This window comes from Pseudorasbora parva, chromosome 17 (assembly GCF_024679245.1).
Source record: "Pseudorasbora parva isolate DD20220531a chromosome 17, ASM2467924v1, whole genome shotgun sequence".
Taxonomy (NCBI): Eukaryota; Metazoa; Chordata; class Actinopteri; order Cypriniformes; family Gobionidae; genus Pseudorasbora; species Pseudorasbora parva.
In genome coordinates, this window is record NC_090188.1 from 23740420 (window position 1) to 23756470 (window position 16051).

A 16051-nucleotide genomic window follows, 5' to 3' on the forward strand; every position below is an offset into this window, starting at 1 on the left:
ATTTAATTAGACGTTTGTTGCCCGATCAAGCTCAGCTTAGAATATAACACTTCTTGTCTTGGTAATATGAATAATAAGAATAAGAATATGCATACAACATAAGAATAAGCTTTGCTTTTTAATTAAAATGTACTCATTTTAAATATTTATGTTTTTTTTTCTTTCTTTTTTCTTTTTTCTTCTCTTTCCTGCATGCTGATTACCGTCCTCATCAGCGTGCAAGTGGTGGAAGAGCTTTAAAAGCTGCCAACGTGAAAGTTTAAAAAGTTGCAGTGAAGTTCAGTCCTCTGGCTTGCGTAGCCTGGGATAAAAGTCTGCATGTGTTTGGTCCTTTATCGTTGAGGGCTGCTGTACCAGTGGAGGAAACTTCACTTCAGTATTTTGGGGGGTTTGGCTGTGTGACGTCGCGGGTTGGGTTACAATAAAGAGGCGGTTTGACTTTGGGACCACAAGACAGAGCTAGAGTAAGACGCAGAGAGAGAGAGTTTCTACCCCGAGTAACCAAATACTCACAGCGCACAACCGCTGGACCACAGCTGTGCGAACTTCAGGGTTTTCCCGTGTCTCTGCTGCGAGAACATGCTGAGGAAGACGAACATTTCTCCGATCAGCGAGAGAGTTTTGCACTTCATTTGAACTACGCTGTGGGAAGACTAAGTGACTCTAAATCTTATTTTGGATCGGCCTGCTACACCAAGACCTGGTAAATATTTTCTGGCTTTTTGGGATATTTTTTGACAAGCTTTTACTTCTTACTACTTTCCTGCACCAGACGTGAACTACACATGAGCAATGTTTAAGTGCATTTAAGAATTAATAAATGAAGCGAGGAATTGCTTTTAAAGCATGGCGGGTACAACCTGTAGCCTAACACTTCGGCTGTTTAAAGAAAACACTTGGAACAGTCGTTGAATTAAATTCATTGCAATGTCTAGTATAAGTAATTTATTGTTTAAAGCAGATAAAAGTCAGAGCAAAGTAACTATTGTGTAAATGAGGGTCTTTGATGGCGATCGGGTCAGTGATCAACAGGTGGGATGCGCATTCCATATTCCTATTGATCATAAATGGCGTTAATAGCTTACGTTTAAATGTTGTTGTAGGAATAAAATAATTTGTTTACACTACATACATGTTACTCAAACAAAACTAAGATTCACAAATGTCTGAATAAATTGAATGTCGTCTGAGGAACGCCTTGAAGCGGCTCTGGTGTCACCCGATGTGTTTCGTTCAAAAACTGTAGCAAATTCGTTCAAGCAAATTATAAACTTCAGATTGTATTATGCATCTGTGGAAAGCTTTCTTTTTTTCTAAACCATGCGTGGCCTTGTGGTCGGAGATCTCGCGTGTGGTTTGTATGGTTTTAGGGATGCTCGGTGTTGAAAATTAGCAGTTATTCGTTTGTTTCTGTTTATTTTAAGCGCTATTCGTTGCAAAATTGTTAAAAAATAAAACAAAATTTATTTTGTCACCCAAGAAAATCCATTGCAATTAATCCTAAACAGTAGCTACCTTTAAAAAAAAAAGAAAAAAAAGAAAAAGAAACGTCATTCCTTTTTCAAATAACATGGATAGCCTATATTTATTTTTTAGGCTAACGATAAGGGAATATTTTAAAATAGACTTATGTATAAATAAATGTTTTTTATTGTCCCATAATGATTTAGTTTTGCATTTAAAATGTTCCACAAGACCCTTAAGCATAACCTAAATCTCTCCAACAATTGAAACATTCCAGACGTTAATAACGTTTAGCATTTTAACCTGAAATATTTATGTAAAATGGTTTTGTCATCAATTAAGTACATGCTGGATGCCTCCTGTCAGAAATGACTAAATATTTAAGGCATGCATAGTTTGTTTAATTTCTAGCGAGAAAATGAAACGAATTTCGACATTGCATTTCAGACAGTTCAATGATAAGGCATTTAAAATTAATAAGTATTTTAGTATTTGGACTGTGACCTTTTCAGCTTCAACTGTTATATTTTGAGCCGACTACACATCAGTATGCATCTCATAATTTACTAAAAATATTACAGTCAATTATTTTCCTTGTGATATCCCTTGTGAAAAAAAAGTGCACTTTAGTGTACTTTTATAAAGTGTACTTATTACACAGATAATATACTTATACTAAATACACTTAATTGTGCAATTAAATGCAATGTTTTCGGTGTACTTAACACACATTATATGTAATTGATTTCAAATTTATCACATATTAAGTTGAAATAAAATACAATAAGTTGCAATTAAGAGTGATTTTTTGGAACAACTTAAGTGGTACTTAAATACAACTTTATATGTACTTTCATAATCGCTTCTAGTGTATTAAAATTGTAATTAAAGTGCACTACTCAATGTACTGACAAGCAATTAATGTGAACTAAAACATACTTTAATGTCAGCTAAATATACACTTAAGTGTGAATTAAATGCAATGTTTTCGGTGTACTTAACACACATTATATGTAATTAATTTCAAATTTATCACATATTAAGTTGAAATAAAATACAATAAGTTGCAATTAAGAGTGATTTTTTGGAACAACTTAAGTGGTACTTAAATACAACTTTATATGTACTTTCATAATCACTTCTAGTGTATTAAAATTGTAATTAAAGTGCACTACTCAATGTACTGACATCCATTCTACCGTCTTAAAAACAAGCAATTAATATGAACTAAAATATACGTTAACGTAATTTACATGTACACTCTAATATAATGAAATACATTCATAATTACATTTTTCAAATAATACAGCTGCAATTTCGTATAATAAACACATCCAAATTTAAATCCTCTACATTTATTGACAAAACAATCTGTAAAACAAATATACAAAAAAAACTTTTTTTTGATGCCCAAGAAAAACCCAAAAAACTATTTACACAAACACAAGAACATATGTATTCTGTCAATTTTATCATTAAATTCAAGTGATGCCATATTGATGCTCTTTAATGTGACATGACAGATCACTGTAAAGACATCAGTTCAAGCAGCACTGCGGCACGAGTGAATGTGATCACCTTGTCATAGTCAAAGAATTAACATGAATTAACACCAGAAGGTATGTTAAGGATACATTACAACTTACTAAAATGTATCACATTGTGTAATCGTTCAGTGTTTCAACAGCAGAAAGACGTCGATAAAACACGAGAGAGATGAACTCTTTCACTAAATGTATGCATTATATTAGCCTATATATTCATCATATTCTACTTAACCTGAAAACCTGAAAAAAATCTAACCTATAATTAGATTTATAAGTTAATGCATGAGAAGTTTACACGTTTGCATACAATGCAAGTGCAAGTAAGGCCTCCCTATATAGTCTACACTATACAGCATTCTTTGTCGTTTGATTAAACAAGAAACAACAAGGCAATTATATATTACATTCTGAATCAAATTATAATCTTTGTGTGCCCTTTGTTAGAGTTAAGCTTGGTAAAACGTCCTTCAAATATGTCGCAGCCTCAGATTGGAATTTGCTCCAGACTGAGTTGAAGCTAAAAGATCTGGTGACATTTAGTCATTTTAAAATTTTACTTCATCATTTTGAGAGTAAATTAATGGTGTGTAATTGTTTTTGACTGGTTGTATGTTTTATGTTTTTTATGTGACTTTTTATGTATAACTGTACATGCAAACACAGCTGCCTATCTTGGCCAGGACAGGACATTTTAATCTCAGTGAGTTTTTCTCCTGGTTAAATAAAGGTAATAATAATAATAATTAGTAGAGATATTTTTTATATTATATTTTTAATTCTTTAAGAAACCTTTAGTTTAGGACAATTACAATTTGTTCAGTAAACCAATAAAAAAAAAAAAAAATAGCATTTTTATATTTAGTGTTCCTCCCCGAACTGTCAGCTTTGTGTACTGTTACACCCCTATTATTAATGCAATCTTAAAATCAAAAGTTGTATATGTTAATTATTTAATGCATTTTTAACTTGCATGAACAATGACTATAAATTTAATTAACTAGCTTTGAACTATAATTTATTAAGCAAGGTCAACAACTATTAATAAACACTGTAAAAAAATAAATTAAATAAATAAATAAAAAGAAATCACCGTTAGATCATGTTGGTCAATACATTAAATAACGTTAACAAATTAGATCTTATTGTAAAGTGTTACTAAACTTATAAGCTCTTAAACCTTTACTAGCACCAAAATTAGGACCAAAAGGTTTATTCTAAAATCTTATTCCAGCATTACAGTAAAAGAAAAAAAAAAGAAAGAAAAAAAAACTGAAGAACTCCAAAGGCACACAAAATTGTTTGTCACCAACTATTTTCAAGTTGTTTGGAAAGTGCTGTTTATGTCAATGTCCGAGAAGCTCTCCATCAGTAGGAAACTGGTGCACCATCTCTCCACAGTAGATGTGAATGGACATGTTCCAAAGAGGCAGGAAAGCAAAAAAATATATACCTTGAGGAAAGAAAAAGAAAACGCAAAGAAAAAACTTGTTTATAAAACAGATCTATCCATTATTATAATTGGCTCAATTAAATTAAAACGATAGATGTACAGTTGTGCTCCAAAGTTTATATTCACACAGCAGTATCTGTATGAAAAAAATAAGAAAAAAAAGAAATCATAAAAATGAGCATGTTGTCTCTTTTTTATCTAGCACTGCCCTGATGAAGCAGTTTATTCTGCATGGTGTGTGTAAGCTTTTGACCATCCCCTATGTGATGAATTACCTCAGTCGTCAGGGTAGAATGATTGGAGAGGTTCCTTCACGTATCCCACTGAGCACATCATCTTCACTGACACTGGACTTTAAAAATAGAGAACATTTTAATAATGGTTTTTATTCCTACTTTACAGGGAATTAAACATAACTTAAATATAGATAAATAAATAACCCAAGACCAATGTAAATTGAGAAAAGTATTCTTGCATTTTTCCTCATCTTGCCTTGCAAGTTTCAGCTTACCTCGTACCATCTCTATGAAGGATGTTCTTGTATTTACCACGCCTGGCACAGCAATGCTGCGGCTCCATTCCTTTGGGTGTGTGGCCTGTAAAATATACAATGATTAGGGGATCTGTAAATGCACAAGTGGGAATGTATTACTTACAAATGGACAAGATACAAAGCATTTAAAAGCGAAAGACTTGATAGCAATGTTTTAGCTTGTGTGATCAGTGTCATGGCTGGGCATAAATTCATAATTAACATTAACTTGACCTCATCAAGATGGCTCTGTAATTCCACACAGCTTGCACTGGATCTCCAATAACACATCTGTATTGATCCAACAAAATAAAAAATAAAATAAGATAAGCACAAAATATTAAAAACACAAATAGTACTTTAACATCTTACTCTCCAAATGCAAAAAGAAAAGAACATATTAAAATCATTATTTCATTACTGGTTGTTATAAGTTAATATATGGAATAAATGTATATAACGTTAAATGTCTTCTGTCCATTTAAAAAGTAGGAGTTCGATTAAAATATTGTATTTACAGCAGGCAGATTCATTGAACATGCCCACACCGGCGATCATATTCCGATTTAAGAAATAATTATAATGCAATCTTAGATACATGATAGGAAACATGATTAATTCACCTCCCGAGTCCCCTATCTGCGATTAAACTATAAATAACTACACCGTAATAGAGAGGTACCATGTTACGGTGAAAATGTAAAATCAAGAGAGCTTATATCAAGATATACTTACTTGAATCGTTATTTGTAGCATATAACGTCTCATCTGTAATGATCCAAACGGTTTGCTCCTCTGTTGTCTGTTGTCCTTCAGCTTCATTACGCATCGCGATGACGCAATCATGGCAGACGCGCATTTTTCAAAATCATGACGTAGTATGTTTGGCGCATGCGCATTGAAATATTAAGTATAAATATAAAATAAGATATTTCGTGCATTAAATGTTGATTATAAATGACGTATTAATTATCCATTTCTGTTCAGGTTGTTCTAACACACTGTGTAGTTGGACTGTATTTCAGAGAACTTGACTCATTCACCTAACTAAAAGTCAATCATGTTTACAGTGAGTCTGATTAAAATGAAATGTAGCCTATTTTAACTGAATTTTAATGCAAATTAATTTGGTTTAGATTTGTTCAACTTTTTCTTGCAATTAATGCAATTAAATGTGTGTTTAATCGCCATACAACAACATAATATTGAAAGTAGGTTCTACACAGATGTAAAGTAGCCTACAGTACATTAGACAACTCCTCTCATAAAGATTGACAATGTCAAATTATGTAGAAAACTGACACTTGTAGTTGAGTTCACAGGAGCTAGTTATAACATTTCAACAGTATGTTGTACTGGAGTGTAAGCGTGTGAAATTTTGAAGAAAAATAAATTAACCAATGTACATTTGGACAACTCATTTTTTAAAAAAAATCATTTATTTTCCATGTGCTTTGTCATTAGTAAAATAAGTGCACTTTATGAAACAAACTCATAATTAAAATGGTTTAAGTAAATTTAGGTGTAGACATTATTACAAGGTGCATTTTTAAAAAGTGCACTTAAGTGTGTTTATAAATATTGCCATACAAGTGTACTTTCTTTAAGTGAAAATTAACTAGATATTATTACAAAGTGCACTTATTAAAAGTGCACTAAAGTGTGTTTATAAATATTGTCATGAAAGTGTACTTTTTTAAAGTACAAATTAATTAGATATTATTATAAAGTGCACTTATTATAAGTGCACTAAAGTGTGTTTATAAATATTGTCATGAAAGTGTACTTTTTTAAAGTACAAATTAATTATATATTATTACAAAGTGCACTTATTCTAAGTGTACTAAAGTGTGTTTATAAATATTGTCATGAAAGCGTACTTTTTAAAGTACAAATTAATTAGATATTATTACAAAGTGCACTTATTATAAGTGTACTAAAGTGTGTTTATAAATATTGTCATGAAAGTGTACTTTTTAAAGTACAAATTAATTAGATATTATTTTAAAGTGCACTTATTAAAAGTGCACTAAAGTGCGTTTATAAATATCGTCATGAAAGTGTACTTTGTTAAAGTACAAATTAATTAGATATTATTACAAAGTACACTTATTATAAGTACACTAAAGTGTGTTTATAAATATTGTCATGAAAGTGTACTTTTTAAAATACAAATTAATTCGATATTATTACAAAGTGAATTTTAAAAAAGTGTACTTAAGTGTGTTTAGAAATATTGTCATTAAAGTGTATTCTCTTTAAGTACACTTAAGTGGCACTTAATTTTAATTATATCATATTATCTACAAGTGCAGTTTTAAAAAAATATACTTTAAATATATTAAGTGCACAAAAAATACACTTTCAATACAATTAAGCACACTTCTTTTTCACAAGGGATAGTACAGCCTAATGCGTTTCCCATCAATTGGAAACACAATAAAGCGCTAGGCCTTCTCCACAATACTTAGATATGAGTGTATATTTAGTCAACTGTTTGGCGGTGCTTAATGAATGGTGTGTTTCCCTCTCTCCAGGGTTAAGTGATCACATCCTCTCGGGGGGCTGCGCGGAAAAAGGAAAACATACACTTACTTGATAATCGTTGCACATTTGACAAAAGACTCGTCGTTCACGCATGAACCTCGAGACCGTGATTAATTCCTGTAATACACGTCGAGAGATTTCTCTGTGATCTCCATGCTCGCGACCGGCGCACATTCACACCTACCCAGAGATATAACACCGATGACCTCCGCGCGCTCAACGCGCAACTGATGAAAGCCGAGCAATCACAGTTATGGATAAGGAAGGTTACTGACAGACACAGGCCACAGCGAGGGCGCAAACTGTAGACACTTGCCATGCGTCTGACAATATTTTTGGAGTATTTGCACACAGATTTTTTTTTAAATCTGGTTTTAATGTTTTGATATAGGCCTATATATATATATATATATATATATATATATATATATATATATATATATATATATATATATATATATATATATATATATATATATATATATAGTTTGACAATTTAAGATTTTGAGTGGGACGTGTCACATTAGAGATCTACATCCCAGGGTGAGAGGGGGTAGTCGACCACGAACTCAGCAAATTGCGGTGTGACTCTTTCACCACCTTGTCTGGGATAGACGTCTTTAGCCCCCACTACACTGATTCTGCCTGGCGTGGGGGGCAAAATCCGAGAGATTTACCCAGACACAGTGCGCAAATCCGTCTAATTAGCCAACATGTCCCGGAAAAAAAATGTCGAAGCACTTGTGAAATCCCACAATCCACAAATTTCTACCCCCCGAAACTTTCAACTGGCGTTAGATTTAACGGTTAAGCAGATAGTTCCCTAACACATTCCCCTCCGTCCCTCGTTTTAAAGGTATGTGGACTTCAAAGGGTTAAGGGTACGAGCCTGTTCTCGGGAGCGAGTCCTGATCTCCTCTAATGACCCCCGTAAGTAAAAGTCAATTACTTCTGCGCCATGATCAGAGCGTCCAAATCCCCGGGGGAGCTTTGAGCTTCAGAAAGACTAATTAGGGCTATTTCACTTTTTATTTACCGCAGATTAGACCCTCTCCACCGATCATGATGAGCATATTCAAGGCAGAAATACACACAAGACAAGCGTCCTCATTTGCATTCAGACTGTTTAGCTGAAAAGCCTTCTAGCGATGTGACTTCCTTTTTTTTCTTGACCTTTCTTGACCTTTTAGAAACAGGACACAGGCTGTGACTTAAAAAAATATATTTTTTACAACATTTGCAGCACCCCATCCATCATAACTAGAACCGTATCTGTGCATCGTCTCTTTTTGTATTCACAGTAATCTAACACACAACACACTGTTGCGTTTCTCGTGCTACTTACACAACTGTGTGAGAGGGAAAAAAACTCCAGACGATATGAGTAACACTGTATACACACCAGGCCTGTTTGTTGGAGTGTGTGTGTGCTTGTAGTTCCTGATGAGACAAAGAGGAGTTATTGTGCTTTGTGTCTCTGTTCTCATCTAACCTGATTAAACAGTTGAGGCAGGTATGTCACCTGCTGTATTTTGTCTTCATGGCCATAGGCATATTTTCAGCATTCAGAAGACGCCTACGCCAAAATGTACATGCACACACACACACACACACACACACACACACACACACACACACACACACACACACACACACACACACACACACACACACACACACACACACACACACACACACACACACACACACACACACACACACACACACACACACACACACACATCTGGCAGGCTTGAGCATTGCTTTTTGCTCACATTGGAGTGTGTTCTTTCAATATGTCAGACGAGGTGTCTCACTTGACAAGTGCAGTTTATGTCTTGACGTGAGTGTGTGAGCGTGTTTTTCTTTTTTCTTTTTAGGGAAGTCCCTTCAGCCTGTAGGAACCTTAAACAAATTGTAACGCATAATATAGGCTTATAATATAACGAAAAATGTAAACATAGTGGGCGCATTCTCAATGGATGTCTTGCAGGTGTATTATTTTTGAGACACTGTTCCAGTTGTTCTTACATTACTCATTTTTCGCTCTGTCTTTGTCTCCTACAGAAACGTTCTGGAATCAGACATGGGCAGTAAGACGCTCCCAGCACCCGTGCCTCTTCATCCCTCTCTGCAGCTGGCGAACTATTCCTTCCTTCAGACCTCCAACGGGCTGCATCTGCCCGCTGACCACATGCCCAGCATCTACAGTTTCAGCGCCCTGCATGCCGTCCACCTGCACCAGTGGACTCTGGGCTACCCGCCGTTCACTTTGCCACGCTGCACCTTCTCCAAGCTGCCTGGCCTGGTGGACGCCCGCTTCCCTCTACCCTCGATCCCTCTGTTCCCCCATCTCGTCCAGCCGGCCAAGCAGGAATCCCCCGGGCCCGGTTCCGGAGCGTCCAGCAAAAGCAAACCTCGTTTTGACTTTGCCAACCTGGCAGCGGCCGCGACGCAGGACGACGCCCTGAAGGCGGAAGACCTGAGCACTAACAACGGGCACGTGCGCTCGCCCTCGTTAGGCTGCCTGCTGGACGTGGCCAAGCTCTCCTCGCCGGAAAGAAAACCCAGCCGGGGACGACTCCCATCCAAGACGAAAAAGGAGTTTGTGTGCAAGTTCTGTGGCCGCCACTTCACTAAGTCCTACAACCTGTTGATCCACGAGCGCACGCACACAGACGAACGGCCGTACACTTGTGACATCTGTCACAAGGCCTTCAGGAGGCAGGACCACTTGAGAGACCACAGGTAAGGATTTATCAGTACACTGATCTCAGATCAGATTATTTACAGCTGATATTGAAATACATTCCTGCTCATACCTGCGTCCGGGTATACGTAAACTCTGGCCCACCCACAAACCTCCTGTAGATTCTGTTCCAATTATGACCTCATCAGGAATGAATTCTCTCCCATCATTCTAGTTAGAAAAGAACATGGGTATAATTTTAAATATTTGTTATTAAATTAAAAAAAAAAAAGTATATATGCAGAAATATAAATGCAAGTGTTTAATAATCAGCATCATGTATTTGTGGGGGTAAATTTGACAATTTGAGATTGAAGATAACGTGGTTAAAGTTGAGCCTCAAGCTCAACAGATGCAAACAAAACAGTTTTGTTTTGTTTTTCAAACCACACCTGCTCTGGTGATTTATGACATTCTGTATTCCAGTACTATATGAATGATTTAAATTAGTTGAGACATGCTGAGCAATCTCCTCCAATTCTTCAGTAATGATCTTGGCTCTTTTCCTCACTGACAATTATCTCTAGATATGCATCATGTTTGAGATTTAATTAACATCTGCAGACCCAAAGATTTGTCATGACGAGGCAGCTAACTCTTGCACTAGCTTCAATTTAAAATGGCCATCATTTTTATAGTTCACTTTTTTTTTTTTTTTTTTTGGCAGCGTACTGAAACGCGGGATATTTAATCCTAGAAAAAAAAAACTCAGACCACTTGTTGTTTAAGTTGTAAACATGCCTACATCCATTAACAGACCACAACTATTCTCTCTCGTTTGTTTTCTTAAGGTACATCCATTCCAAAGAGAAGCCATTTAAATGCCAGGAGTGTGGAAAGGGTTTCTGTCAGTCCAGAACTCTTGCTGTCCACAAAACATTACACATGCAGGTCAAGGAGCTCAAACCAGCCAAGATAAAGTGAGGGCATCCGCTTTGATCAACAGGGACGCTATAAAACGAAACCTAGTGACTCAATAACATTGTCATTCCAAGGCCACAGAGACTCCGTCTGAGGGCCGTGGACCTCTGCGCACGGCTTCACGCACCAAAGATGGATTAGGCCTGACCAAAGAGCTTTCTGATAAGGCCTTCTTCCATAACTTGCAGCCACGGTGCCTTAAAGTTTGACTGATACAAAGGAATGGAGAACCCGGACGAGAAGTCACGGAACTGAGCAGAAGCTTTAACATGGATTTAAGATGATCAAACTGATTGATTTGTTTAAGAACGAACAGATAAGCAAAGAAGAGCCGACACCAAAGAGAACAGCTATAGTGAGATCTGTGATTTTAGTCTGCACTGCTCCATTCCGTGTGATCTGTTGTTTTATTTTTGTACACAGCGATTTTTCTAGATATTGTTGAAATTGTCGTTGATGAAGGCAGACTCTTCGGACCTATGCAGTTACTGAGAGCCCACCGAAGCGCTCGCATTTAAAGCCCAAAGTCAGTCGAGCAGTCATTTCTTCTCACCAAAGACACTTTTAATCATGTAATTCCTCCTTTTGTACAGATTCCTTTTTGTATAACTGATATTTGGCACTTTAATCTGATTATTGTTTATTTACATGTATCACTGGATTCCTTAAACTTATTTTTGAAAATAAATAGTCATTTCTGTATCAAATGCATGTTTGTTGTAGTCACTGCAAACCCAATCTGGTGATACACGGGTACAACTGGCACTAATAAAGGGGATTTGTCTTCACAGACTAATTCAACATTAAACAAAAAGCAGGGATAAACAATGTGCTCTACACTTGAATGAATAAATCAATAAATAATGATCCGTGATGTGAAGACATGGATTGACTTCACATTGGCCTGGAGGGCGACATCTGCTGCTGTCCTTATAAGCATCCCGGATCTTCCTCTGAGCTTTAGACCACTGTAGCTTTAAAAAGCCACCATGAAAGTTCATGTGTTCATAGAGAAATCAGCGTAAACAGACACCTGCAAACACAATTCAGAGGTTAAATGGGGTGTTTAGAGAGATAAAAAGACTTGTTCTAGAATTATCAGGAGTGTTAGATCCTTGACTCGGCACAAACTCTAACTAAACAAGGTGAACTTGGACGGTTCTATTTTTAAACTCCAGAATTAGCAGCAGAAAGCTTCAAAGAACAAGGATCATCAGAGCCATCATTCTTGCAGGCCCAGCTGAATTGGCCCATTACAGAAACAGCGTTTCTCAACTGGCGCTCAGACCCACGCACAATTTAAAAACACCAATGGGGAAGATTCTTTAAAAACTCGCCATTCCAAATTCAGACCACAACATCAGATTTATTGCCTCTGCTCTTTCACAACATCTGTGATACAGTTCTTGCTCTACACCCAGAGCTGGTCTCTTGGGTTTGTTCACAGGAATGGAAGTATGTGTTTGTGAGTGTGTAGCATGTGTGTGGGTTTGTGTATGATCTGAGTTTCCGTGCACAGTCATGATTACTTTCACCCTGACATCATCGCCTTTGGCTTGCAAGAAGCGGTCAACAAGCAGAGGAATCAGAAATCTTCGCAGAATCATCTTACAGTATGATGAGAACTGCAATGGCGTGTTATGATTATTATTATTTATGAGTTGTTTTAAATTACGTATATACGTCAATTCACTACAAATGGAAAGGTTTTTTTTTTTTTTTTTTCTTGTTCTTTTTTTGCAAGATTTATGTTGTCAGAATGATTGATCCCCCCCCCCCCCCCCCCCCAAAAAAAAAGAAGAAGCACTTTGAAACCTTGTTTAAAAATGTTCATATTCAGGCCCCCGAAATGCTGTTGTCGTATAAATGAACGGCAAGAAAGCATACAAAAATGTTCATTTTTAGTTGAAAACGGTTTCGTGTAAAAGGCCCCGACTACCCGACTAGGCTAATGATTGAAAAAAAAAAAAATGTTTAATGAAGAAAGATTATCCATGACAAACTTTATAAATACAACTATTAATTCAATACAATTAATAATAAAATAAAATAATAAATAAATAACCTGAGGGATTATTAGGAACACCATACTAATACTGTGGTTGACCCCCTTTCTCCTCCAGAACTGCCTTAATTCTACGTGGCATTGATTCAACAAGGTGCTGAAAGCATTCTTTAGAAATGTTGGCCTATATTGATAGGATAGCATCTTGCAGTTGATGGAGATTTGTGGGATGCACATCCAGGGCAAGAAGCTCCCGTTCCACCACATCCCAAAGATGCACTATTAGGGTTGAGATCTGGTGACTGTGGGGGCCATTTTAATACAGTGAACTCATTGTCATGTTCAAGAAACCAATTTGAAATGATTTGAGCTTTGTGACATGGTGCATTATCCTGCTGGAAGTAGCCATCAGAGGATGGGTACATGGTGGTCATAAATGGATGGACATGCCAGGATCCGCCTAAAAGTTGTGCGTGTTGTGGCTTCACAAATACTTTGCCGCATACCTTGGTTGTAATGAGTGGTTATTTCAGTCAAAGTTGCTCTTCTATCAGCTTGAATCAGTCGGCCCATTCTCCTCTGACCTCTAGCATCAACAAGGCATTTTTTGCCCACAGGACTGCCGCATACTGGATGTTTTTCCCTTTTCACACCATGTAAACCCTAGAAATCGTTGTGCGTAAAAATCCCAGTAACTGAGCAGATTGTGAAATACTCAGACCGGCATTCAGTTTGGAGTTCAGGAGAGTGTCTTGACCAGGACCACACACACCTAAATGCATTGAAGCAACTGCCATGTGATTGGTCGATTAGATAATTGCATTAATGAGAAATTGAACAGGTGTTCCTAATAATCCTTTAGGTAAGTCTATATATAGTTTTTTTTTAATCAGATGTGCATCATGGGTAAATGTTTCATTATATGACAACACATACAGTACCTCCTTGAAGTTTAACCTTTCTGACAGCAGGAAAAAGGAAGAGATGAAAAGAAAGAGAGCACTGTGTATGAATTAAAAACTGTAATCTAAAATCCAGCGCATTGAGAGAGAGAGAGAGAGAGAGAGAGAGAGAGAGAGAGAGAGAGAGAGAGAGAGAGAGAGAGAGAGAGAGAGAGAGAGAGAGAGAGAGAGAGAGAGAGAGAGAGAGAGAGAGAGAGAGAGAGAGAGAGAGAGAGAGAGAGCTGAAGAGCTAAGCCTGAGGAAACAAAGATTCCTCCAAAGGAAAAAAAAGTAAATATGTTTTTCTTTATAATTATATACTTCCCAAGTTGACTGCAATCTCAAAACCGCTGTAACAGTAAACCTTCACCTAAAATCCCCCATTTCCCCCAAAAGTATGAAGACGAGCACTATTTAAATATGAGATGGTTTAACCAGAACATTTCATCACATATCAGGGCTAATTCTCAGGTACTTTTGGCTTCCCAAGCTTCGGAAAATAAATACATATGCATGCATAAACACTCAAAGTTTAAAGGAACATCTGACTGGAAGTTTTGACAGAAATATTCATTATATTCTTTAAACAAAAACTCTCTATGTGGCATGCTTCAGATATGGTATACATTGCAGCAGCATCACTTTGTTAGGTTTGATGCAATACATTTTTAGAACAAGTCAACTAAGGGTTAGAAATAAGGACAGAAGGAGGAGGAGGAGGAGGAGAGAGAGGGAGGTTACAGGATGGAGGTGTGCCCCGTCCTTCATTCTTCTGGCTGCCCGGAACACATCAGTCCATCAGCATCTCCAACTGACCCTCTGCCGAAAGAGAGTCAGGAACACACACACACACACACACACACACACACACACACACACACACACACTCAGACTTGCCCCATTACTTCGACTTCAAAACATTTTACACCCCATGAGTGAGCGCTGATGCAACTGAATCAAATAATAACACCACCACCATGTTCCTGTAAATCTAAACATTGCTCATGCAGTGTTGCAACACCGAATACATCAGCTGGACTCACAAGCACTGAGAACATTCTCAGCATATGTGGCTGATGTATGATTTAGTGAGATGTTCAAGAGGTCAACTGCAGTGACAGACAGTGGCTCTACGATGACACATTTAACACTCAGGAGCAGGTGACACACACATAAGAGTGGGCCACAGTGCACATGCACAGGATGGGGTGAAGTGCAGGCCAGCAGGATGGAGAGAGGACACACTGACAGACAGACGGACACACACAGGCCTCCTGAGTACATGGCTTCCTCAGACAGGAGGAAGAGGAAGTGAAGCCTGCAAGATGTGGCCATTAAAACTCTAACACACACACAAATGCAAACACACACACATTTACAGAGTTTATACCAGTATAGGAGGATATCAAGCTTTACACTATGATCTTAAACATCATATCAGTCATTATCGTGTAAAATGTATAACTTTAAACTGAGTGGGTGTAAATTGACATTGAAGTTCAGAAAGGTCATTGGTTAGTCAATGAAAACATTCTCAAACATTAGAAAGATAAAACATGCTCATATAAACCTGAAAATTACACATAAGGAGGATATTCTTTACTGAAGGTTTGGTTTCTTAAAGAAGCTTAAAGTCCCCCTCTAGTCAATACCTGTATCCCTTAAACCTCATCGTTGATCAGCAAAATGACATATTTCATAATTGAAAGTTTTTATCCCGTGAATAAAATTTCTTCATGCCATAAAATTGATTGAATGTAACCACCCTTGCTTAATTTAGTATACATGGATATATAAATATGCAAATTAGCCCCGCCTCCACTCATTCACTGCAGCTACCTGATCCACTTTTTCAACCTTACCGTAGTAAACGCTGACACAGGTTGATGACGTGA

The 16051-nt window shown here is 36.9% G+C and overlaps 1 protein-coding gene and 1 long non-coding RNA gene across 2 annotated transcripts; one reads left to right on the plus strand and one right to left on the minus strand.

Annotated features, from left to right (window-relative positions):
* Positions 1–470: 470 nt before the first annotated feature.
* Positions 471–11904, plus strand: osr1 (odd-skipped related transcription factor 1). The gene is made up of 3 exons (XM_067421327.1): positions 471–703; positions 9608–10288; positions 11081–11904. The coding sequence occupies exons 2-3, from the start codon at positions 9627–9629 to the stop codon at positions 11211–11213; spliced, it is 795 nt and encodes a 264-aa protein (XP_067277428.1). The 5' UTR covers positions 471–703; positions 9608–9626; the 3' UTR covers positions 11214–11904.
* On the minus strand, positions 4015–5055 carry LOC137045170 (uncharacterized). The gene is made up of 3 exons (XR_010898710.1): positions 4973–5055; positions 4737–4813; positions 4015–4461 (listed from the first exon to the last, which is right to left on the minus strand). It is a non-coding gene; the product is annotated as an uncharacterized lncRNA (long non-coding RNA).
* Positions 11905–16051: the final 4147 nt, after the last annotated feature.

Excerpts from the sequence above, each read along its gene's own strand:
- osr1 (XM_067421327.1), top strand. The coding sequence starts at position 9,627 with ATGGGCAGTAAGACGCTCCCAGCACCCGTGCCTCTTCATCCCTCTCTG. Across the intron at positions 10,289-11,080 it reads GACCACTTGAGAGACCACAG|GTACATCCATTCCAAAGAGA; the intron begins GTAAGGATTTAT and ends TGTTTTCTTAAG.